Below are 25,379 nucleotides of genomic sequence, written 5' to 3'. Positions count from 1 at the left end.
TCCTGCTGATAACAAATCCTCCTGTCTCCCCAGGCCTTGCTGCCCTCAGTTCTGCATAACCGGATGTCTTTACGCAAATGTCAGCTTTGAATGCCCTTGGATTCATCGGGAGCAGGAAAAACTGCTGTGAGCCCCTCTGCAGAGCACCGATGTGACAAAGTCCTTTTGATTCCCATTCCTGCCGCTTCTGCACGGCCCCAGCTCCCCGGTGGAACATCCGTCTGTGTTTGGTTTGGAGTCCAAGGAATCTCGCTGATTCACGGGGTGGGACAGTCTGGGCTGGAAATCCGTGTGTCACTGGAACCAAAGTGATGTGGGGCTGTGCAGTCCAGCCCTGGCCAGGAACCTCCCATGCTAATTACCCCTTAATTAATTGCAGTCTGTACCACAAGGACACCGACCCCGTGGGTTCCAACAGAGGGAAGAAATTTCCCTTAAATGGGGCTGTCCCAGAGACTCCACAAACATCTGTCTCAGGCTTTGCATTGAGTTTTTGCATGGCAGAATGAGAAATTTGTACCGGTTGAAGCCAAATGTGGATTCAGGGACTGGTTTAACAAGGGACAAAGGAAAGTTGGATCCTCTGTCTGCTCAAAAAGGCAGGAGCTGAGTCCTTGTTCCAGGGCAGGAACGCTTGGCCAGGTACTCCCCTCAGCCAAGGACTGAACCTCCTCTCTGCTTCACCAAAACCTTGAAAATCCCAAAGTTTTGTCCAACTTGCAGCAGTTTCCAGGGCTCCCCACAGCTCAGACCCACCTGCTGGAGAACAGGCAGTGGTTTAGCACAAAGAAACAGCTCTCCCACAAAGGTGGGCGTAGAGCAACAAATTTGAGGTCTGTGAGGCACTCGGGACCTTTTCATGTTTCCCAGCCCCACCAAGGAGCTGCCAGGGCTGTTTTTCCCTCACCACTGCTGCATTTCTGCTCTCACAAAAGCTCTCCCCTGCTGCTATCTCGCAGAGCAGCTAATAGCTTATTTCATTTCTACCCAGCTGCAGCAGCCCTGGCTCTGCTTTAATATCTTTTCAATTATTTCACTTTCAGATGACATTTTCCTGGTTTCCAGCTGCCTCTTGCCCAACCCCTCATGCTCCCCATTCAAATGAAACCTCTAGCAATGCTCATTCTGAAAGCTCTCGATTCTTTCCTCCTTCAGTAATTGCTGCCTGTGTCATTCTGGATTTATTTATTTCTTCTGTGTAACACTTGGAATTAATTTGTCCACGCTTTACATAATAAATCACCAGTGCTCCTAACAATCCATAGGGAAATGAGCATCACCCACCTTTAACAGCAGTGAGGAATGAGTCAGGGAAGTTCTGTGAGTTACTCAAAGCTAAATTTGCACCGAGCCACGGAGTGGAACAAAGCAACTCAGGCCCCCCATGTGTGCTCAGTGGGTCACTCCCTCAATATTATTTTATGCTGCATTCAGGAGCTTTGTTCCCATTTGGCAGAGCAGCAAAACAACACGGAATTGTTTCACTTCTCCAGCATTTTTGGCCTTCCTGCAGGAGTTTTTCCATCTCCAACTTTCCAAGTGCTTTTGAAACTGGAGGCATCAGATGTTAAAGATATCAAAGCTCTCTCCTGCCCGGGCTGTGCGTGTTCCTCCGGTGGAATTCACTGCCACGCTGACCCCGCTGCTCAAAAATGGGTTTTTATTTCCAGGGGGAATTTTTCAGCACACAGCTCATGTTGTCACTCAGTGGGACACATGTCTGAACATCCCATTTTTAAACTTACAACAGAACTGCTGTGAGAAGGAAGATGCTGAGGAGGTTTGGGGAGGAGAGCACCCAGTGGCTGGGAGCAGGAGCCTGTCCTGACTGTCGGGTTCATTAGAGCTCCTGAAAGCCCTGCTGGACACAGCTGGGACAAGAACCTGCCCAGGGTCACTCATTAAAGGAAAGCAGGACTGACACACCCTGGTTATAAATACCAGCATTCCCATTCCACAGCTAATTTGGGATCCTGGGCTGGATGCAGCAGCAGAAGTGCAGGCCCAGCCCTCCTGTCACAGATGCAAAGCAATTCCAGGAGCTCCACGTTCCTCCCTCCCATCCAGGCACTGAGATTTTGGGTTCCATCCACCCCCTGCCTCCTGGGAGGGATGAATTTGTTGTGGCTCTTTCTTCCTCGAGCAGAGTTTGGGCTGGAGCTGCCGGGAGCCGCCAGATTTGCGAGGAGTGCGGGGGAAATCCAACTTGTGCCGGTGTCAGACAGTTTGCAGTTTGCAGATTCCCAACCAGCTGTCCTTGGTGGCTCATTTTCCTCCGGGGTGGCTGCCAGACTTTAGGATTAGCTGCAGTGAGCAGCTGAGGACACGCGTGGAGCCGGGCCTGGAGCTCGCAGCTGCCACCGGGGACAAAGCCATGGCAAAAAAGAGTTCCCCCAGCACAGGACACATCCCTGGCACTGTGTGGGGAGGTGACCTCATCCCACAGTTTCTGGGTCACTCCACAGTCCCACTGAGCCCCACTCAGATGTTGGAGAGTTCCACATTTCTAGGAAATGTTCATCAAGAACTTTGGTGGCAGTAATTGCACTCGGAGTCATTTAACAAGCCCTGGCCTTGCCGTGCTTCTTCCTTTTTTGTTTCCCCTGGTTACTGGCATCTGCTCCTTTCCCCGGGGAGCTGGAGGGTAATTAATGCATTTTGTGGTTAAATGGTTGGACTCAGCATCTCAGGGTGCCCGAGAAGCAGGGAGGAGACAAAGCAGGGAAAGGACAAAGCAGGAGGGGACAAAGCACGGAGGGGACAAAGCAGGAGGGGACAAAGCAGGAGGGGACAAAGCAGGGAGGGGACAAAGCAGGGAAGGGACAAAGCAGGGAAAGGACAAAGGAAGGGGACAAAGCAGGGGGGGACAAAGCAGGGAAAGGACAAAGCAGGAGGGGACAAAGCACGGAGGGGACAAAGCAGGAGGGGACAAAGCAGGAGGGGACAAAGCACGGAGGGGACAAAGCACGGAGGGGACAAAGCATGGAGGGGACAAAGCAGGGAAGGGACAAAGCAGGAGGGGACAAAGCAGGAGGGGACAAAGCACGGAGAGGACAAAGCAGGAGGGGACAAAGCAGGCATTGTCTGCAGGTCTCCCTCTGCCCTGAGTCCCTCCAGGAAGGCACCAGGAGCAGCTTTTTGGGAATGCTGACACAGGCAGAGTTTTCACCTCACTTCCTTTGGAGCAGGGGGAGGCTGAAGTGTTTGTCACCTGGCTGTCCTTGGAGGTGACACCTGAGGAGGGGCAGAAGGGAAGTTGCTGCCAGGACCACACACACCACAGCAGTAACTGAATGCCTGACTCTCCCCTTTCAGCAGGAGGCTGTTGCCTTGCTCTGCCCGGGGTTTCTCACTGCCCTACTTTCCTCTGCTGGGAGCATCAGGAAACAAAGATTTGGGCTTCTCCCTTCTGCAGGAACAGACCTGGAAAGGATAAAGAGGCAGAGATGGAGCTGGGTCTGAGTGCTGGGAAACTTCACCCTGTGTAGATGCACACACACAAGGATTCAATAAAAAACCCAAATCCGCTGCATTCCTGTTTGAAAAGTTATTTGGGAAAGAGAGAAAAAAATAAAAAGTTTTGTGAGCCTGATTAAAATCTGTATTTCCACACCTTTATGTATAGAAGTTGCTTGAAAGTAAATAAATTCAGGTATTGGGTGTTTCCTTTTAAGGTTATTCAAACATCTGGGCTGATAAGGAGATTTGATGAAGAAAAAAGCACTGCACAACTTCTCCCAAAATAACAACCCAGCTTTGCCTGGCTGAGGTTGATTGAGTGGTTAAATCAGCCACACTCCCTGCAGCAGCAATCAAACCGTGCCACCACCGAGGTTTCCTGCTGAATTCCCATCATCTCAGAAGCCTGGAAGCTGCTGCTAGCTGGGGCTCCCCTAATGAACCCTGCCCATTGTATCCCAGCTGGGATTCAGCCATGGCTCTGTCACAGAGCTGAAATTGCAGAAATTCTGTTTGCTGTGGGATTCTAAGGGGCTGCAGGGTCTGAGGGAGCTGTGAAGGGCAGAGCTGGCTCTGAGTGCTGCCTGTGTCTGTGTGTGGGGAAAAGGGGAGCAGCAGCTCCTTCCCAACTTCCAGCCACCCTGCCAAGGATCTGCAGGGATCAATGCAGCCACAGCAATGACACCAAGATCTGTTTTCTCTCTGAGGTGCAGCCCAACATCTGAGAGAAAAAGATCCACCAAAAAAACCCCAATTCCAACATAAAACCTCTTTATCTCCAGGCTGGCTTGATCCCAAGCTGTGAGTATTAGGGAAAAAATCCTTCCCTGTGAGGGAGGGCAGGGCTGGCACAGGTGCCAGAGCAGCTGGGGCTGCCCCTGGAAATGTCCAAGGATGAACCTGGGAGAGTGGGAGGTGTCCCTGCCCATGGCAGGGGTGGAACTGGATCATCTTGAAGGTCCCTTGCACCCCAAATCTTCTCTGATTGATTCCATCAGCTCAGATAACCCAGCCCAGTCAGGGCAGGACTGTCACCTCCACAAATCCAAACCACAGCTGGGCACCATCTGAACTGTCACATCTCTGCCCTGCCTGTGGGGTGAAGCTGTGCATCCCAAACTCCCTGAGCTTTCCAGGAGGTTCTTTGGGCAAAGTCCAGAGCTGGGATGAACGAAATTCATCCCAAGGGACAAAGGGAACAGCTCTCCCTGCTCCACACCGATGGCGTCAATGCTGCTCTGACTCAAGCAGGGACATGATGAATGTGAGGTTGATTTCTTCCTACCTGAGTCACACTGCAAGGAGCCAGATTTTTTTTCCAAGTACTCAGGAAAGTAAAGGAATTGTGGGCAGGACAAGAGGCCGAGATCTCGCAGCTCTACCAGGATTTAGAAATAATCTTTCTGATAAAATTATTTGCATTGCAGCAGCACGTAGAGAGCTCCAGCTCTCCAAACACAGGGACAGAAACTCCTCCACCCTCTCCAAACCTCGCAGCCTGAGGCACTGCCAAGGGAATGACATCCCAAATCCCTGAGATCCCCGCAGCAGGACGGGGAACTGAACCCACAGCTCCTGAGTCACCGACTCAAAAAGCTGCTGTGGTCCCCAGCAAAGCCACCGTGCCCTGCAGATGGGGAGAACAACAACAATCCTGCAGGGCAGGACCCAAGAGCTCCCAAATCTTCCCATCTCTCTGCTCTTATCTGCAGCACACGCTCGACCTGCTCAGGCTGAAATTCTGGTATTTCAGATCACCGGGTACTCGCTTTTGCAATTTTAATTATCACCTCTTTACCCCGGTGGTTTGTCTGTGTAATGACTGCTCTGAGGCTCTTCGGGCACCTAATGAGTGACAATAAGAGCCAAAAATTTAGGTATAAACATGGGAGAGATAATTGAGGAGTGGAGTCACCCCTCTGCCCAGCCAGGGATGTCCAAACCCAGCCAGGCTCTCAGAGTGGAGATTTTAAACCCTTTGCTTTTATCCCAGCTGATCAGGGCAGCAAGGTGGGCATGGGATGGGAAGAGAAGGAATTTCCACTGAGAGGGTTAAACCAGGGTCTAACCCTGCCCTCATGAGCTGCACAAGAGGTTTCTGTGATTCAGGTTCCTTTCACAGATTTAAAACTCATTCCAGATAAGCAAATGAGCAATTAGCAGCGCTGCATCTGTGATGCCATTAAAATTCAAATGCTGCCCTGGCTGCTCATTAATAGTGGGATGTGCAGTCGGGGAGGATGATCCCAAATCCTCTGCTGGCAGCAGGGGATGCCCCTGTCTCCTCAGCCCCGTTCTGCACAGCAGGGCCAGCCCCTCCTGGGGCCCTCTGCAGCACAGTGGCCTCTGAGCTGCAGGGAGAGCTCAGTTACCAAATGCTCATCACATCAAGCTCTTCATCAACAGCAATCTCCACTACATCACCGGGAATGTGAGGGGACACTGGGACAGGAGTGTGTGGCATTCCCAGCTCTGCCCCTCCCTGCCAAACCCCCCAGAAGGGCAGGGATGGGGCTGATGGCCACGGGCTGCAGTGTCTGAGAGGGAGGGGAAGGAAACGGAGCTGGAGAGGGGCCAGAGCTTGGGATGGGCTCTGAGCAGCAAAACCTCGGGGCTGCAGCAGCTCCTGCAGCTGGGCCAGCTCAGGATGGAGACCTGGGGTGAATCAACCCGAGGGATGCAGGGTGAAAGGGGCTGATCCCCTGGGATGGGGAGAGAAATTCTCCCTGTGGTGAGCTGGGAACCCACAGAGCACTGACACAACCCCAGTGCCCCTGGAGATCAGATCAATCAGCCCCAGCTCCCCACAGAACATGAACATTTCTCCCTTTTCACACAGCTCCCTTCACTTATCTCTGTCCTGGATAACAGCAGGTGTCCCCTTTCCCTGTCTGGAAAGAAGAGTTGGGCTGAAAGTGGAGTCTGCCTGCAGCCACAGGGACGGCTCCCTTTATCCTCCCCCATAAATAATAGAAGATTCATTCACAGGCTTGTAATAGATTAAAAATAAATAAATAAAAAAGAGCTCGATTTTGTTTTGCCAATCATGCACTTAATGTAATTTTCCCTTCTCATCCCCTTGTGCCGGTGCCTGTGGACTCACAAAGGTTTTTAATAAGCTGGAAAGGTGCCAAACCATTTCTGTCTCATTAAAAAAATATCAGCACGGTGACAAAAGTAATTTTTTTCACATCAGTAGTCAAATCCACTTGCTGAATTAAAATCCAGCTGACAGGGAGACTATCAATTTTTAATGGGAGCTTCCTCCCTCCTGGAGAGGGGAAGCCTGGGGGGTGTTGTTCTTAAAAGGATCCACATTTCACATTTCAAACCTTTCCACCGCCTTCGGTTTCATCTGAAACTCCACTTTTAAAGCCTGAACGAGGAAATACAAAAAGCGCCCCCGCAGGTAAAAAATCTGAGAGCTTCCCACGAGGGTCAGGGCCGAGCTTTGTGCTCCGGGGTGGGGACAGAAGGCTCAGGAAGCGCTGCCGGAGCCGATAAGAACCGCACGTGCCCTGCAGAGTCCGGCCCCTCTGCTGACCCTCCTCTCCAGGGGCCATTCCCCAGCTGGCAGAATTAAATTCCATTTATTTCCTAGCCACAACAATTTACACGAGCTGCAGCTCTGCCCCCGGACTGAACACAAAGCCGCTGTGGAGGACCCGAACAATTCGCTGCAATTCCCTTTGCCCCAGCGCTGCTTTCCCAGCACAGCTGCTTTCCGTGTTTTCTTTGAAGTGAAACAGAAAGATCCTGAACTTCCCAGGGATCCGGAGCGTCCCCTGGGTCAGCACAAGGAGCAGCCGGAGCTCTCCAGGCTCTGCCGGACATCCCCGATTCTGCTGCTGGCCTGGGCTGAGAGGCTCCATCTGACCCGGGTCTGGCCCGGTCCCAAAGCCTGTAGTGACTCGGGCCCAAAGCCCGCACTGACCCGGGTCTGGCTCGGTCCCATCCTGTCTTTATGCAGGAGGAAGGACGCTCCAGACCCCACGTCCCTCCTGCCCAGCTCTGGATTCCTGAGCCCAGCTCAGCACGGGGCAGTTCAGGATTGCTGAGCCCAGCTCAGCACGGGGCAGTTCAGGATTCCTGAGCCCGGCTCAGCACGGGGCAGTTCAGGATTCCTGAGCCCAGCTCAGCACGGGGCAGTTCAGGATTGCTGAGCCCGGCTCAGCACGGGGCAGTTCAGGATTCCTGAGCCCAGCTCAGCACGGGGCAGTTCAGGATTCCTGAGCCCGGCTCAGCACAGGGCAGCTCTGGATTCCTGAGCCCAGCTCAGCACAGGACAGTTCAGGATTCCTGAGCCCGGCTCAGCACGGGGCAGTTCAGGATTCCTGAGCCCGGCTCAGCACGGGGCAGTTCAGGATTCCTGAGCCCGGCTCAGCACGGGGCAGTTCAGGATTCCTGAGCCCAGCTCAGCACGGGGCAGTTCAGGATTCCTGAGCCCGGCTCAGCACGGGGCAGTTCAGGATTCCTGAGCCCGGCTCAGCACGGGGCAGTTCAGGATTCCTGAGCCCAGCTCAGCACGGGGCAGTTCAGGATTCCTGAGCCCAGCTCAGCACGGGGCAGTTCAGGATTGCTGAGCCCAGCTCAGCACGGGGCAGTTCAGGATTCCTGAGCCCAGCTCAGCACGGGGCAGTTCAGGATTGCTGAGCCCGGCTCAGCACGGGGCAGTTCAGGATTCCTGAGCCCAGCTCAGCAGGGGGCAGTTCAGGATTCCTGAGCCCGGCTCAGCAGGGGGCAGTTCAGGATTCCTGAGCCCGGCTCAGCACGGGGCAGTTCAGGATTCCTGAGCCCGGCTCAGCACGGGGCAGTTCAGGATTGCTGAGCCCGGCTCAGCACGGGGCAGTTCAGGATTCCTGAGCCCGGCTCAGCACGGGGCAGTTCAGGATTCCTGAGCCCGGCTCAGCACGGGGCAGTTCAGGATTCCTGAGCCTGGCTCGCAGCTCAAGACTCACACCTGGCCTTGGAAGTTTGCCCCACACAATTCAGATTGATCCCGAATGAGAAAAACCCACGATTCCTACAGGATCTGCCACAACACTTGAACTAAAGATAATTCATGAGTTGGTGATTAAAACCCCTTGCACTGAAGGCACAGTCTTCTCCCCTGCAGCAAATCCCGACCCAGGGCTGCTGGCACTGACCCCAGCCCCGGGTTGGGAGCCAGCAGTTCCCTCCTGGTTTTTGGGATGATCCAAACCCCAAAGGAGCTCAGCACAAAGGTGAGTCAGCCCTGCTGTGGCTCACACTGACTCACTGCCCCGGGAGCTCCCATGACAAAATCCGACACTCCCAGCTAAGGAAGAATTTCGGTTTAATTTCAGTTTTCTCTCCCTGGGAGATGGGCTGGAGCCACACAGTTCCTGTTTGCTGCTCGGGCACAGCCCTTGCACACCAGCAAACCCCAGAGGAGGCACCTTGTGCCTTGATTTTAAATAAAAGACTGGGAAAAAACGGAACAAAAACCCAAACTGTCCTTTCCAGCTCCATGGCAAGCTGTGATCCTCATCCCTTCAGGAACAGCTCCCAGTGCATCCCCAGCCTGTGAGACAGAGCCAAAGCCACTTGGGGGTGTTCAGGTACAAACCTGCAGTGAGAACTGGGGATCCCTCTGAACATCATCTCCCTCTGTATATTGGCTGTTCTCCTACTTTAAGAACAATTAAAATTAACCCCACTCTTCCCAAGGTTTAATCTGCCCTCAGGATGGACACATGACAAATTCACCACATATCTCCCTGCCTGCCTCCAGCCACCAAGGAGACACAAACCATCCCAAGTGAACCTGGAGACCTTGAACCATGCTGGATGTTCCCTGAGCTCTGCTCACAGCGAAAGGAAACGCTCTGGCTCAAGTCAGAACCAAACTGAACAAGTGATAACAGAGCCAAGCACTTCCTTCCCCAGCACCTGGCTCAGAACAAAGCCAGGGCTGAGCTCAGGATGGAGCCCAGTTCTGCTGGACTTTGAGCAGGAACCATCTGATCCTGAGGCAGAGGGAGCCCAGATAAGAGGGGCTGGTACAGGACAGCTCTGTCTCCAGCCAGGGGGAATCATCCCCAGCTGAAGGGACTCCAGCACTTCCAGCCTCTCTGAACTCATCCAGGATTGTTGCATGAAGTTCAAAAGTCAAACTGATTAGTCTGGGAATACACAGCTCCCTATCCCATTGTGCTGAGATTCAATCATCTTTTTACTATCCTGGAAGAATATAATGACTTCCAATAGTAATTTATTGGAATGAGTAAGAGCTGATTTAAGAGAAACACAATTCCATTGAACTGTCAGTGCTCTGAGACATTGCTGACATCCACAGTGGACTTCAGACAGACAAGACAAGGGTTTATGAGATGATCCTGTACTCAATCATAAGTAATGACACACAACAGCTGGAATGGAACTCCACCAAAACCCAGCTCTGTGCCCTGCTGCTCTCACACCAACACACAGAGATTTGGAGTCTGGTGCTGCAGGAATGAAGTCAGAGTGCAGAACTGCCCCTCCAAGCCCTCACTGCTCAGGACACGGATTTGTGTCAGGTGAGGGAGGTTTTGGGATGGTTCCCAGCACAGAACTCTGCCCTGTGCTGGGATTTATCCCTGGGAGCAGCAGCAGAGCAGTTCTGTGTCCTGGGGCAATTCAGGCTAAATCCCTCAGCTCAGGGAGCTCCACACAGCACTCCCAGGCAAACTGCCAAAGTCACACAAGTGGAAAAATTTAACAATCCAGCCCTGAGTTTCTATAAACTTGGAACTGTTGCACACACACACCTGCCATTGTCTCACCTGTTGACACAACAAACACATCTTTCTTCAGAAGCAGCTACAGGCTGACCTGTGACTCACCTCAGCCTCACACTCGCTCCTGAGGACTCAGCTCCAGTTAAATTACACAGCCCAATTAAAGTTTTTGTGGAGTTGGATGCAATTATTGCAATTATTGCAATTATTACCTAGACCCTATGTCTGTCACTTCACGAGGGTGGCCTGGGTCAAGGAGCCAAAATTCAGCATGAGCAGATCCAGGAAAACAAGAAGGGAGATCCAGGCAGCTCCTGCCTCATCACACCCTGCAGGGTCATTTGTGAACTACAAACACAAGGATTTAAAAACAGAGAGAAGAGGTTAAGCAAGAAGCTGGGATGGAGAAGGGATCAGACAAGTTAGGGTTTGGGTGAGGGGAGCTCAGTCAGAGGATCAGGAGTGAACTCAGTGGTGTCACAGATGGAACCCAGCCCAGCAGAGATTCCCTGCTCAGGAGAGGAGAGGGCTCCTTGTCCCAGCTGGTATTGAAATGAAATGTTACTACTTGAATTGATAAGTAGGAAGGAATTAAAATACTAAGCTAAACACAATTTAGAAGTTCTATTCTTTTTAAACACTGCATTTAATTGCTCTTTTTAAGCCTACACCATTCTTTATGGATAGATGAAAAAAAGAGGCAGAGGGAGCACCAAGAATAGAAACTCCAAGGGAGGTGGAAAGGTGGAGGGAAGGCCTGGCCCATCCAAACCCAGCAGAGGTCCTTTATCAGTCCTGGAGGCAGGAGATGGAAATAGGTGTGAGGGAAGATAAGCACTGACTCAGGTCCTGAATGTATTTAAAGAACTTCTATTAGTGCTAAGATTAAAAGGCACTCAGAGGTCACCAAACCCTCAGCAAGATTGGGATGATAGAGGAGGAGGCATTAAAGGCTGGGGAGCTGCACCCCTGCAGGCACAGGGACACCCAGGGAATGAGGATCAGCACGTCCCCAGCTCGGGTCTGAGGTTCCACGAGCACCAAATTCCCCCAGGGGCACTTTGAGAAAAGCCTCTGCCCAGAATTGCTGGAATTCACCACACACACTTTAATATCAGGTGATCCTCAGCACTGCAGCTGCTGCAGGAGGTTTACAAGCACTTGAGCACACAATGACATTCATGTGAAGGAACAAAAGATTCAGCACAGAGGGAAGTGCAGGAGCTGCTCTGAGACCTCCCCTCCCTGGCAGGACCTGGAGCAGCCCTGGCTCAGCTCAAACCCTGCACAGGGGCAAGGACAGAGTCACCAACCTGCACATTTCACTGTGCACACCACAGCTACAGCAGCTGCAGCACACAAAGAACCCAACAGCACCTTCCAGAGGAACCTCAGGCTTCAGAACTGAGCACGTTTCAGACACACAGCTCCAGTTTTTACAGGAATTCCACAGCAGCAAGTTTGCAGTGTGATGAAAAGGGGGCTGGGACTGGATGGTTTATTCCATGATTATGGAAAGGGAGGGATCCTCAGGATTCCTCCCACACCACTCCAGCTCCTTCTCCAAGTTAATCAAACCTGCTCTTCATTTCCTGCAGGGCCTTCACACACCTGACTTGCTCTGACCAGCAGTTTCACAGCAAATATTGAGTGTGAGCTTCTCCATCCCCTCAGAGCACTGCAAATATTGAATTTGAGCTTCTCCATCCCCTCAGAGCACTGCCCAGGCCAGGCTGTGTGACTCCAGCCTGCCAAGAACTCCACAGGAGCATCACTAATTAAAGGGCTTTTCCTGCTCCCCTAAAAGCCCCAATTTTTCCAGAGCCAGCCCAGTGGATTGAGTTGTTTCTCATCTCTGAGCAGTCATTAACCCTGCACAAAACAAAGCTGATTAGCAAATGTCCACGTCCAGATAAAAATAGCCAACATCTGTTTAAATTTAGAAATTTATTTTGTTTAATCCACAAGCTTTATATAGCTTTAGTTAAAAAAACAAAAACAAAGAACAGTGAAAACATGACAATATCCAAAGTTCAGGTTCCTCTAAACTTTCAAAGAACACAGCTCTGAAAGTTGCTCAGACCATTCTGAAGAACCGTAACGAGACAAGATTTATGAATGGGGCAACGACAGCTCACAAACAAAATTTATGGAACTGAAGGAATTATTTTTTTTTTTTCTGGGACTGCTGATCATGGAAACTGCCCTTTAAAAAAAGAACATAAAAATACAAATGAAATTCCAGTGTTCCAAATCAACATGTTACATCAATATAAACCCACAGTGTCCTGGTAAACAACATGCTTTCATTTATGTACCACTCTAAATTGCTATTCTTGATTGGCTTTAATGGAGACTATACAGGCAACAGTAGAAAGCATTAAAATAGAGATGGATTTCCTTGAATTCTGCAGTGGTTTTACTCCTGGGCAAGCCTACAAACCACAAAGGTTAGTAGCATCATGTAAGTGATACAAAAGAAGTCAAATGAGACCCTCACAAATTCTGCTCAAGGCTCTGTTGGATTTCAAAGAAACGAGGGAACTGACTGGTCATGTTTCAAACCTCCAAAACAAATTCCTACTGCTTCTAAAAAGTCTCACTCTACATGAAATTATGCTGACTGTCAATGAAAGAATGTCACTAGTACACTGTGGACACCTTTTGTAATGTAAATCCATGCCCTTTGTACATGGTGAACCTCAACCTAGCAATTATTACAACAAATGTTATATTCTAAAGCTCAAACACATTTAGCAATTTGAAATTGAATTCTGAGTACAAACCAAATAAAATGTACATTATATCAAAGGGTTGGCCTAGGAGGGGGGGGACACCTGTGCCTTCCTCATGGACCTCAGGGCCTTCTCCCTCAGGTGCTTTTCTAGGTCATCCAGGTTGTCCTCGGGTTCACTTTCTGTCTCCTTCAAACAAACACAAAGAGTTCCTTCAAACACCCCAGGCCCAGCCAGGCTGAGCCCTCCCAGCACTGCAATCCCCCCTGGAATCCCCCACCCCAAATCCCAGTTTGGAATTGGGGCTGTCAGGACACACAGCCACCCCAAATCCCAGTTCAGGACACACAGCCACCCCAAATCCCAGTGTGGAATCGGGGCTGTCAGGACACACAGCCACCCCAAACCTCAGTGTGGAATCAGGGCTGTGAGGACACACACCCCAAATCCCAGTGTGGAATCAGGGCTGTCAGGACACACAACCACCCCAAATCCCAGTTTGGAATTAAGGTTGTGAGGACACACAGCCACCCCAAATCCCAGTTTGGAATTGGGGCTGTGAGGACACACAGCCACCCCAAATCCCAGTGTGGAATCAGGGCTGTGAGGACACACAGCCACCCCAAATCCCAGTGTGGAATCAGGGCTGTGAGGACACACAGCCACCCCAAATCCCAGTGTGGAATCAGGGCTGTGAGGACACACAGCCACCCCAAATCCCAGTGTGGAATCAGGGCTGTGAGGACACACAGCCACCCCAAATCCCAGTGTGGAATCAGGGCTGTGAGGACACATATCCACCCCAAATCCCAGTGTGGAATTAGGGATGTCAGGACACACAGCCACCCCAAATCCCAGTGTGGAATCAGGGCTGTCAGGACACACACCCACCCTGTTTGCTCACATTTTCCAAACCCCCAATTCTCACCTTTTTGGGTTCTGTCTCTGTTTCCTGCTCTCCCTGTGCTGAGGTGGTGTCTGCTGCAGCCACAGCAGCAGCTGCAGCTGCTGCTGCCTTCTCCTTCTTATGCTTTTTGTGTTTCTTGTGCTTTTTATCCTTTTTATGCTTCTTATCCTTCTTTTTCTTCTTCTTCTTGCCACCACCTTCTTGATCTGAATTCTGTAATAAATAATTCCATAGATGTTACAACTCATCCCTAAGGCTTCCACCTTCTCTGGCAAAGAATGGAAACACCTCAAAGGAGAGGTGAAGATCCCAAACAATCTGTTCTCCTCCACAGGAATACTCAGAGTTTGCACACAGGATGCTGAGCATTACTAAACCTCCCTTACTCTGCAGATCATGAAACTCAGAAAATGGGACAGACTTTTCCCCAGAAGTCTGATTTTCTATAGAACACCATTTTCTTCCACACTTGGAGATGTTAAACTTGAAAAGATTTACGTTACAAGTTTTTAGCCATGAAGAATGAGAATAACCCTGGGGTTGCTCAGCCCTCCCAAGCAGAGCCTGCCCCAGAAGCCAAAGCAGAGCTGGTGGATGAACAAATACCCTGGCAGGTGATGGGCTCTGGGATGGGCTCTTGGCCTTTTTTGCAGGTGACCAGTTGGCAGAAGGAGAGCGGGAGCGGGCAGGAGAGGCAGCCCCTGGGTGTTTCTTGGCAGCTGTCTCAGGTGACCCTGACGCAGAGCGGGACGAGGACACGCGCCGGGGGCTGGGGGTGGAAGCCCTGGGGACACAAAAGTCACAGTCAGAGGTGACACAAAACAAGGCAAGATCAACACAAGAGCCAAATGAACATCTGTGCCTGAACCTGCTCAAGCTGCACTCAGGTTTAAACTGATTTTAAAAAATAAAGAGATTAATTGATTTGCTGATGTGATAAAAAAGGCAAAGAACAATCTAACAGCAGAGTGGATCCATAATGCAGAAGGGTAAAAATCTGAAATCTGTTAAACAACCCTGCTGCTGCTCAGAACTGAATGCTGCCTTTCTGGCACATTAAAGGAGATCAACGCTGCTATTTCATGGTCCAAGATTTTCCTTCAGCTACATTTTCCTTCTGAAAAAATTTGTAAACCATCACCACACTTTTCACTGTCTGCTCAGAAAAGCATCTCCCTAAAGACAAAAATATTTACAATTTTAGTAGTTTATCATGAATGGCCACTTCTGGAATTATTTCTGAGCTAGTGAGAAGTGCTGTCCCCCCCCACAGTTAGTTTTAAAGACTGAGTTAGGTTTTCTTTAAAGCCAGCAAATAAAGGGAAGGATCTGGAGAACCTTGTGGCAGCATTCCAGGGTCTCACAAAAAGGAGGGAGAGGAGTTTTTATGCACAAAGGGGAATGGCTTCCCACTGCCAGAGGCAGGGATAGGTGGGACATTGGGAAAAACTTCTTCCCTGGGAGCACAGGGTGCCCAGAACAGCACCTGGATCCCTGGAAGTGTCCAAGGCCAGGTTGGACGTTGGGGCTGGAGCAGCCTTGGACAGAGGGAGGTGTCCCTGCCATGGCAGGGGTGGCACTGGGTGGGATCTGAGTTTCCTTCCAACTCAAACCACTCTGGGACTCTGTGATGAATAAAATATCTTGTTGTAGAGTGAAGAATGAAAGTATGGGCTAGGATTGTTTGAGAGCTTCTATTTCATAGCTCTCAGTGTAACATTCAAGAGCCTGATAAACCAGTGGGGGTGTCCCTGCCATGGCAGGGGTGGCACTGGGTGGGATCTGAGCTCCCTTCCAACTCAAACCACTCTGGGATTCTGTGATGAATAAAGTATCTTGTAGAGTGGAGAATGAAAGTATGGGCTAGGATTGTTTGAACATTAGACTAGAGGTTCTATTTTCACAGTTCTCAGTGTAACATTCAAGAGCCTGAAGAACCCATGGGGGTGTCCCTGCCATGGCAGGGGTGGCACTGGGTGGGCTCTGAGCTCCCTTCCCACCCAAACCCATGGTTTCCTTAACTACTTCCTCTGCATTACAACTGAACATCCACCCCATATCACACCCAAAGCAGCCAAGATGAGATTTTTTTACTTTGTTTTCTTGGGTTCTGGCGTTCTGGACACCCTCCTGATGGGCCGGCTGCTGGGTGAGGGTGACTGCCTCCTCTGCGGCGACGCCGACGCTCCCCGGCGCGCCGGGGCAGGGCTGGACGAGGGGTGGGAAGCTCGAGGCCGTGGTGAAGGTGAATGCCTTTTGTTTTGTGGTGGAGAACGTGTTTCCCTGTTGGATCTGCTGGGAGGAGACCCCTTCCTGTGCTTGGAAGAGACGGAAGGGGAGCGCCGCTTGGCTGTGGGGGAGCTCCTCTGTTTTGGAGGTGGGGAGTGGGAGACTCTGCGCTTGGACTGGGGGGAAGGGGAGGCTCTTCTTTTGGGAGGGGGAGGAGGAGAGGCTGTTCTCCTCTTGGGAGGGGGAGATGGGGAATATCGCCTCTGGATTGGGGGGGAGTATCTCCGTGGGGAGGGAGAACGTCTGCGCGGGGGAGGAGATGGAGACCTGCAAAGAGAACAAACGTTCAGGGGGCAGCCAGGCATGGCCACAGTCAGCACAACCCTGCAGGGCACCCAGAGAGGGGAAAAGGACTCTGAATTCTTTAAAATTCTCAACATTTAAACCAGAATTCTTCAGGAGTTTGAACAGTTTAAAATAAAACTTGTTAACTGTTATGCAGAAAGGCTGTGGTTACCCCTGAGGTGTCCAAGTTGGGACAAGGTTTGGAGCAATCTGGGCTAGTGGGAGGTGTCTCTGCCCATGCCAGGGGGTGGCACTGGGTGATCTTTAAGGTCCCTCCCAACCCAACCCAACCCAATCCAACCCAACCCAACCCAACCCAACCCAACCCAACGCTCTGCGATTCCAAATTTGCCACACCAACCCAAAGACATCCAGACCATGCCCCCACCACCCCCAACCCCAGAGCACAGCACAGCTCCCCTCAGCTCCCCAGGGAGGGTAGGGGGAGCAGGGCCCTTCTCCCAAGGGCAGGGATGGCAGGGATGGCAGTGTGGTACCTTCGGCGAGGCGGGGACGGCGAGCGGCGGCGCCGGGGCGGCGGGGCCGGGGAAGGGGAGCGGCGCCGGCGCGCGGGGGGCGGCGAGGGGCTCCTCCTCCTCCTGCTGCAGAAACAGGCACAGGTCAGGGAACTGCCAGCTGAGCCACCTGCTGCTCTGTGCTCTGCTTTCAGCACATAAATCTGCTCCTTCATGCACCTTTACATGGAATTCTACTGGGAGCGCTAATGGGAAGGAATGGACTTAAATCTTCCTGGAGAGTGTGAAATGGTGTTTGATTGTGACACTGAGTGCAGCATGGGTGTCTGACTGTGACCCTGAATCCATCACAGGTGTTTGACAGTGACACTGAGTGCAGCATGGGTGTCTGACTGTGACCCTGAATCCATCACAGGTGTCTGACTGTGACCTGAGCCCATCACAGGTGTCTCTGTGACCTTGAATCTATCTCAGGTGTCTGACTGTGACCCTGAGCCCATCACAATGTCTGACTGTGACCCTGAATCCATCACAGGTGTTTGACAGTGACACTGAGCCCAGCATGGGTGTCTGACTGTGACCCTGAATCAATCTCAGGTGTCTCACTGTGACCCTGAGCACACCAGAGGTGTCTGTGACCCTGAATCCATTACAGTGTCTGACTGTGACCCTGAGCTCACCATGGGTGTCTGACTGTGACCTGAGTCCATCACAGGTGTCTCACTGTGACCCTGAATCCATCACAACTGTCTCACTGTGACCCTGACCCCACCACATCAGCCAGGACACAATTCCACATCTGCACAACCTGATCCATGACCACCTTCTAGCCAAGTGGCTGCAATAAGTGATGGATCATGTGCTGATTTTGCCTTGGGTACAGTTAATTTTCTTCACAGTGTGAAACTGTGCTCTGTCTGAAATTCAATATTATTTATTTCTTGAAATGTGGTGAAAAAAACCCCAGTGGTTGCTAAACTACAGCTCTGGATTAAAATTGTTAACCAAATGAGCCATTTTCTGCTTTGCAGGGTTTACAACAGACTCCTGGAAGGGAGAATTTTAATCCAACATACTTGCATAGAATTTTAAAGGAGAGGAATATTGGTAAAGTGAAATATTCTTTTTTTTAAAAAATGCAATTAAGATAAAATGACTGGATAAGGGAAAAATGAGAGCAATTAAAAAGCAAAGCAGCTCATTTACATGAAGTGAGATTTGATTTCAAACATGCTGGGTATTGTTCTCCAAGGCAATGAGACACACTTTTATAGATAAGAGTTTGCTCCAAAATAAATGTTCTTTTATGATTCAAAAACCCCCAGCCTTCAAATGTACTCAGAGTCCTAATTAAACATGTATTTATGCAACAGGCAGTACGTGAATTCAGTGTGTTACAAAACAAGATCACAGCCTCTGAATCCCAACCTGTTTTCCACAGAAATGTTTGACAGGATCCATAATTAGGAAGGTCTGCACTGGTGAGGGAGTCATCCTTATCTCCTGCATCATGATGTGTGCTCTGAGTATCTGCTAGCCAGGGCTTAATTACAGCCTGTTCAAGGGTCATTAAATCCAATTAATAAACCCATCAAGCTTTCTGTATCCCTAGATCAACACAGAGCAGAAAGTGTCACAAATAAAGAAGTCACTGCTGGTTTACTCATCGCCTGCTTCCAGTGGTCCCAAATATCTCATGAACTGAGGAATGGGAGTTTTGAAAACTCCAATAATCTCTGACCCACAAGATCAAGATCTTAATTGTTTGTTGCAAGTGTGCAGGAGGGTTTGAGTGAGTGGCAGCAGGAATCCAACACTGCTCACCCAAAGCTGGGTGTCTGGAGCGAGGAGCCCCTAAAGAACACAAGGGTTCAGTTGTTTTTCAGGCATCAGTGAGATGTAATAACATCAAAGTTATTGATGGCACAGGCTGATGTGAATTAACCAGGGCTGAGCAGTGAGGGACACAGAGCAGGTGCTCTTCTCTGTTTTTGGTTCCAGGTCCAACACACATCAGTCTGAATTTCCCTCACCATGAGTGTGCAAGTCTAAAGGACAAAGGATGGCAAATGTTTATCCATGCCAAAATAAATGACAGCCTGTGTAAGAGATGAATTTCTAACCAACCTTTTCATCACTGGGGATTGCCACCTCTTTTCCATCTGCATCCTGAGAGCAGTGGAGGGAAAACAAAACAAAACAACAGATCTATCTGCCACGTATGAGGCAAAAACGAACATCAAAAAAAAGCTCAGAGCAACTTTTACCGAATGAGCGAAATGGGAAGGAAATTTTGAAAGAAAACTGTGCAGAGTGGGCATGACTTGATGTGTATTTGGTGAGAGTTGCAGAGAGATAAAGAGTGAAGAACAGGAGGGTGAGTTGAGCTCAGTTACCGAGGGGAGGAATCCTTCTGGCGCCGGCGGGGCGAGGGCGAGGGGCTGCGCGAGTGCGAGTGCCGGCGGCGCCTGCCCACCTCCCCGTTCTTCACGTTCGACCTCTTGGGCCTCTCCTCTTCTGAGGAAGATGAAGAACCAGAATCTGCAAACGTAGAAGAATCACTCTCTGGGAAATGATCTTTGTGACACTGCTCACTGACAGGGTAATGCTGCAGTTCAAAGCAAGTTCCTCTCCCGCCAAATGAGAATCCGAAATTTGAAAGCAAATCAACTAAAGGGGTTGGTGGAACTGAAGTGATAAATAAATCTACTGGAGACAGGTAAAAATAGTTGCAATGATCTAACTGTCCCCATAAAATTTGGCTAGGCAGGTAATTTAAAAGGTGAACTGCAGTTGCTCTTTGAAACCACTGAACAAAAATACCCAGGTGAATTTACTGATCTCAGGCATAAAGGAGTCCAAAGTAAGGACAGATGAGGTAATCCACAGCACACAATCTTGGTGTGTGATGTTAAGTGTCTAAAAGTGCAACTTTTAAAGTTGCAAACCCATTAACAAAAGATGTAATAACCTTTAAAAGTCATACTTTCATTCTTCCTGAGCAGTAATTAAAGTGACCTCATTATGAGTGGCAAATCTGTAATTAAGTTTACAATAGCACTGCAGAGCACAGAGCAAATAGCCTTAATCTGCATTTGAGCTTAACTACTTCCTGCAAAAGTAAACTACAGGGCAGTTTCAGGGAATTTCTGTGCTCCATACCAGATGAAGACTGTTGATTTTGCCTCCTGTACTGGCGCCTCTGTTGGACAGAATCTGCTGCAGCCATTTTGCCTCCTTTGTCTTCTTCTGAAAGGACACACAAGGACAGGGCACTTAAACCAAGGATACAGATTCACCTTATGGAAGCAAAGTTATGGACAGCACACCATCAGGGGTGGGCTTTTCCCCCACTCAGACTTGAGGATAATGAGGCTGGGATATACTTGGGTTGAACTTTCATTCTGACCACCAGGTGTGGGCTTTTCCCCCACTCAAATTTGAGGATGATGAGGCTGAAACACACTTGGGCTGAACTTTTATTCTGACCACCAGGTGTGGGCTTTATCCCCACTCAGATTTTAGGATGGAATACACTTGGGCTGAACTCTTATTCTGACCACCAGGGGTGGGCTCTTCCCCCACTCAAATTTTAGGATAATACGGGTGAAACACACTTGGGCTGAACTTTCAGTCTGAACATCAGGTGTGGGCTTTATCCCCACCCAAATTTTAGGATGGAATACACTTGGGCTGAAATTTATTCTGACCATCAGGTGTGGGCTTTATCCCCACTCAAATTTTAGGATAATAAGGTTGGAACACACTTGGGCTGAACTTTTATTCTGACCACTAGGTGTGGGCTTTATCCCCACTCAAATTTTAGGATGGAATACACTTGGGCTGAACTCTTATTCTGACCACCAGGTGTGGGCTTTTCCCCCACTCAAATTTTAGGATAATAAGGGTGAAACACACTTGGGCTGAACTTTCAGTCTGACCATCAGGTGTGGGCTTTTCCCCCACTCAAATTTGAGGATGATGAGGCTGAAACACACTTGGTCTGAACTTTCATTCTGACCACTAGGTGTGGGCTTTTCCCCCACTCAAATTTTAGGATGGAATACACTTGGGCTGAACTTTCATTCTGACCACCAGGTGTGGGCTTTTCCCCCACTCAAATTTTAGGATGGAATACACTTGGGCTGAACTTTCATTCCAAGCAATTTTGCCTAGAATGAGGCAGCAGGAATGATCACCTTTAGAGTTCTGAAAACTCCTGTTTTCAACACCAGACTTCCATGAGAGCTCAGCACTCCCTGCCCAAGTATTTGTGACTAAAACCCCACCCAGGAGCAGAGCTCAGAAGCCAGAGCCGTACCTGATTCCGACAGCTCTGCTTTCCTGGGCTTGGGCGCCGGCGAAGGAGATTCTCTTTTCTCAGTACTCTTATGCTTGGGTGCTACAAGACAAACCAAAACAGCTCAGCCACAACTCCACACTTTCCTACCCCTACAGGAGCTCTCAGAGGGGATGTGTGAGGCAGCACGGTGCCCTCACCTGAAGCCCTGCTGGGCGAGACGGAGCCGCGGCTCTTGCGGGCGCGGTTGGACTGCTGGGGCGTGGGCGAGCGGCGCGGCTTGGCCGGGGGGCTGCCGGGGGGAGAGCCCCGGTGGCGGCGCCGGGGGGGGCTGGCAGAGGGGGACAGGCGGCGCGTTTTGCGCGGGGGGCTGGACACGGGTCTCTTGGGAGGCTTCTTTGGTGGAGAGCGGGAGCGAGACGAGGAGGAGGAGGAGCTGCTGCCGGACAGCGAGGCCGAGGAGCGTCTTCTCCTGCAAAGCAAAGCTCACATCAGGTCCTGGCCGGCCACACAGGGGAACATGTCAGCACAAAGAACAAAGAACTGCGGTTGTTTGCAAGCACAGACACTGAGCCACAGACAACAGCACTTCCCAAACATGGTGGACAGCCTGCAACACTCGGTTTGGAGAAGAGGAGGATAATGACCAATCTTTCACAGTTATTCTTAAACTACAATAGTGAGCTAAAAATTGTTAGTGTCACCTTCACTGGCTTTCTGTCAATCTACAGGCTACAGCTAAGCTTTGCCCCTGGAAACAATTAGTTTTGGTTGGGCTCTCTAACTTCTGGGTGGTTAAGAGAATTGTCTGTGTTAGCACGTGTCACTTAACGACCCCCAGAACAGATCTGGGGAAGAGTTTAGTGTGCAAGGACACCAAAATGTTTTACACCAGGAGGTGAAAATTTCAGACAACTTAACAACTTAACAATTCAGAATCCATCTATCCATCCTTATGTTTTAGTCTTTCATCTTTACTTTGCAATTTTAAAAGGTAGGGCCTCAGAATTCTGCGGCAAAATTTGTGGCAAGTTCTGTTGCAATTGTGTACCTGCAGAATCCACCTTTGGCTGCAGAATTCCTGAGAACCTGGAAAAAAGAAACCCTACCTTGAGTGAGATAAACATTTGCTGAAAGGGAGCTCTTGTACATCTTGCAACATACATGTTTGATAGTTTTCACAGTTTTCCCAGTAACTGTGTGAAATGAACATATTGACAAACTCAGGAAATAGTCATCACCTTGTCACAGAAAGGAAGAGAAGTGTTCCTTCCTCAAAAACAACTGCTGTACACAAGAAGCATCAACTTTGATTCTCTTCCTATGAAGAGGATCAGAATCTGTTCTCTCCCCATGAAGTAAAATGTCTGTTTTGACACTGCCAAAAGCACAGCATTTACTCTGCAAGGCAGCTAAGAGCTTTGCCTCAAGAACAATTCTCATGCTGTGAAAAATGTGACTTTCAACACCAAAGGGCAAATCTTGAAGAATCTTAAGAGAACATGAAGAAGAAACATATTTCAAGTCCAAGTTTAATTTTACGTGCTAAAAATGCAAGTCATAATTAAAATTCCCAAAAAGTAAAACTCAAATACTTGTTCTCATTTTTTTTCCCCAGGCAGGAAAGAAAAATACTAAAAAAAAAAAAGCTCTAAGAGATGTCAGTCTGTGCTGGGAGCTACCCAGAGCCATTTGAAGAAATAAAAAAGAAACCAAGCTCTGAAATTGCCACTTTTCCAAAAGGTGGAATTCTCACCCTACCCTAACTCAGAAGAAATCATTTCCCAGCTGCAGCTGTTGCCCCACAACGCACTGGGGAAACGCGACACCATCGCTCTAACCACACACCTGCCAGAGCTAAGGTGAGCTGAACGAGGGGAGTTTTGCTAACACAGCTACAGTTCCCTTCAGCTTTGCAGGTTTCAGCACTTGCAGCTGTCTCAAACAGCAGGGCTCTTACCGCCTCACGGGGGATCTGCTCCTCCTGTGCCTGGGTGGGGGTGGCATTCTCCGGGGCGGGCTCCTCCTGCGCGGGGACGGCCGGCGCCGCGGGCTGGGTCGCCTTCTAGGGGAGGAAGAGCTGTCACCATCAGAAATCCCCAGGAAAAGCAACTGTCTAACTTCCCTAGTTGAGGGAATTTATCCTCGGGGCACTGAGTGCAGTTGTTTTCCTCCAAGTGCTGTTTTAAGGCTGTATTTAGGTGAGGATGCCAATGCACAGACACAATCAGGGCTTTGATGTTTAACAACATCTCTCTATTAAGTAGGAGAATTAAACATTCTTTACCTCCTTTTTTAATTTCACAGAATTTTCAGTATCAAACCCCTGTGCTAAAGAAAGGTGACCCAATTCCCATTATCAACATTAAGCAGCCCAATTCCTTCTGTGGTCAGCGCTGGTCACTGTGAGCATCTTCTCATAAATCAGTACAAACAAAACACTCCCAAACACTTTATGCACCAAAGGCCCAAAACATCCCCAGCTCAACACCTCTAAAAACATCACAAGAACAGAGTGGCACCTTCAGCAGAAATATTCCCAGCCATCCCCAGCAGCAGCTGAAGCCCTACCTGGACCGTGATCTGTGGCGCCTCCTGGGTCGAGAATGAGATGGAGAACGGGACCGGGATCGTGACCTGGACTTGGACCGAGTTGGGGATCTCTGACGAGTCTTCTCCTTCTCCTTCTCCCTCTCCCTCTCCTTCTTTGAATTACGTTCTGGTGAAGCTTCCTTAGTCTCTGGTACAGGAGGTTCAGGTTTAGGAGCTTTTGGGATGTCACTGTTAAAAATAAGGATTTCATTTTTAAGAACCACAGCCTGCTGAGTTACATTTTAGAAGGAAGAGGAAGATATTCCCCTACAACATTCTCCTGCCTGTTCTGTAACAAATTGCTCCAGAACTGTGAAAGGAGTTAGACTGTGGTACAATGATTCAAAAAGGAGAATAAGTTACATAGAGGCTACATGGTGACAACCGGCTGGAAGTCAGGATGACATTGTCACAAGTGTCAGTGATGACCAGACAATGAAATCACAGCGGCAGCAAAGCACACTGCCCTTAGAATACACAGGACAAAGAAATCTCACAGGAGATTCTAAAATAAATTATTTGGCTGTTGCAGAGGCACAGGGAGGAGCAGGCATTGCCCAAGCCAAGCTCCAGTGAGGCATTAGGATAATAATTCCATTTTTTAGAGGCAATTCTCACCTGTTTGAAGTTGCCTCTTGCACAACAGTCTCCTTTGGTTTCACGGAGGGCTCTGGCTCAGGAGTGGCCTCTTTCTTCTCAGGGGCAGGGGTGGCACTGCGGCTCTTGGTGCGGTGGTGGGGGGAGCGCGAGTGGCTGCGCTTCCGCTCGCGGCGCACGGGCGACGAACGCCGCCGCGGGGAGGGAGAGCGGGACTTGCGTCTGGGGAGAGACACAGGGGCACTCAGAGAGCTGGGACAGCCAGCAGGACACAGCCCAGGGCACCAGGGACCTGGCAGCACCCAGCCCTGGGCAATCAGGGACCCCAGCACACACAGCCCTGGGCACCAGGGGCCTGGCAGCACACAGCCCTGGGCACCCAGCACACACTCACAGCCCTGGGCACCAGGGACCTGGCAGCACACAGCCCTGGGCACCCAGCACACACACACAGCCCTGTGCACACAGCAGCACACAGCCCTGGGCACCCAGCACACACACACAGCCCTGTGCACACAGCAGCACACAGCCCTGGGCACCAGGGACCTGGCAGCACACAGCCCTGGGCACCCAGCACACAGCCCTGGGCATGCAGCACACCCAGCCCTGGGCACCAGGGGCCTGGCAGCACACAGCCCTGGGCACCCAGCACACACTCACAGCCCTGAGCACCCAGCAGCACACAGCCCTGGGCACTCAGCACACAGCCCTGGGCATGCAGCACACACTCACAGCCCTGGGCACCAGGGGCCTGGCAGCACACAGCCCTGGGCACCAGGGACCTGGCAGCACACAGCCCTGGGCACCAGGGACCTGGCAGTACACACAGCCCTGAGCACCCAGCAGCACCCAGCCCTGGGCACCAGGGACCTGGCAGCACACAGTTCTGTGCACCAGGGATCCCAGCAGCACACACACAACCCTCTCCACAGCCCTGTGTAATCAGGGACCCCAGCACACACACACAGCACACACACACAGCCCTGGGCACCCAAT

The 25,379-nt window shown here is 50.4% G+C and overlaps 1 protein-coding gene across 6 annotated transcripts in view; it reads right to left on the bottom strand.

Moving 5' to 3' along the window:
- Positions 1-12,134: 12,134 nt before the first annotated feature.
- Positions 12,135-25,379, bottom strand: part of SRRM1 (serine and arginine repetitive matrix 1) — a 19,654-nt gene continuing 6,409 nt past the window's right edge. For 3 of the 6 annotated variants that reach the window (XM_033080656.1, XM_042780004.1, XM_033080662.1), the window contains 13 exons: positions 24,405-24,605; positions 23,766-23,975; positions 23,155-23,259; positions 21,395-21,666; positions 21,216-21,296; positions 20,057-20,143; positions 19,291-19,435; positions 19,022-19,063; positions 16,916-17,020; positions 15,939-16,400; positions 14,451-14,628; positions 13,866-14,057; positions 12,135-13,126 (listed from right to left, as the gene is read on the bottom strand). In XM_033080656.1, the coding sequence (XP_032936547.1) occupies positions 13,022-13,126; positions 13,866-14,057; positions 14,451-14,628; positions 15,939-16,400; positions 16,916-17,020; positions 19,022-19,063; positions 19,291-19,435; positions 20,057-20,143; positions 21,216-21,296; positions 21,395-21,666; positions 23,155-23,259; positions 23,766-23,975; positions 24,405-24,605 (2,185 nt within the window). In that variant the 3' untranslated portion in view covers positions 12,135-13,021. The remainder of the gene's footprint in view (positions 13,127-13,865; positions 14,058-14,450; positions 14,629-15,938; positions 16,401-16,915; positions 17,021-19,021; positions 19,064-19,290; positions 19,436-20,056; positions 20,144-21,215; positions 21,297-21,394; positions 21,667-23,154; positions 23,260-23,765; positions 23,976-24,404; positions 24,606-25,379) is intronic. The other 3 variants (XM_033080657.2, XM_033080658.2, XM_033080659.2) reach the window with 3 other exon arrangements.

Source organism: Catharus ustulatus, chromosome 26 (genome assembly GCF_009819885.2).
Source record: "Catharus ustulatus isolate bCatUst1 chromosome 26, bCatUst1.pri.v2, whole genome shotgun sequence".
NCBI lineage: Eukaryota > Metazoa > Chordata > Aves > Passeriformes > Turdidae > Catharus > Catharus ustulatus.
Note: the sequence above shows the minus strand (reverse complement) of the source record. Positions and strands in the feature narration are given on the sequence as shown.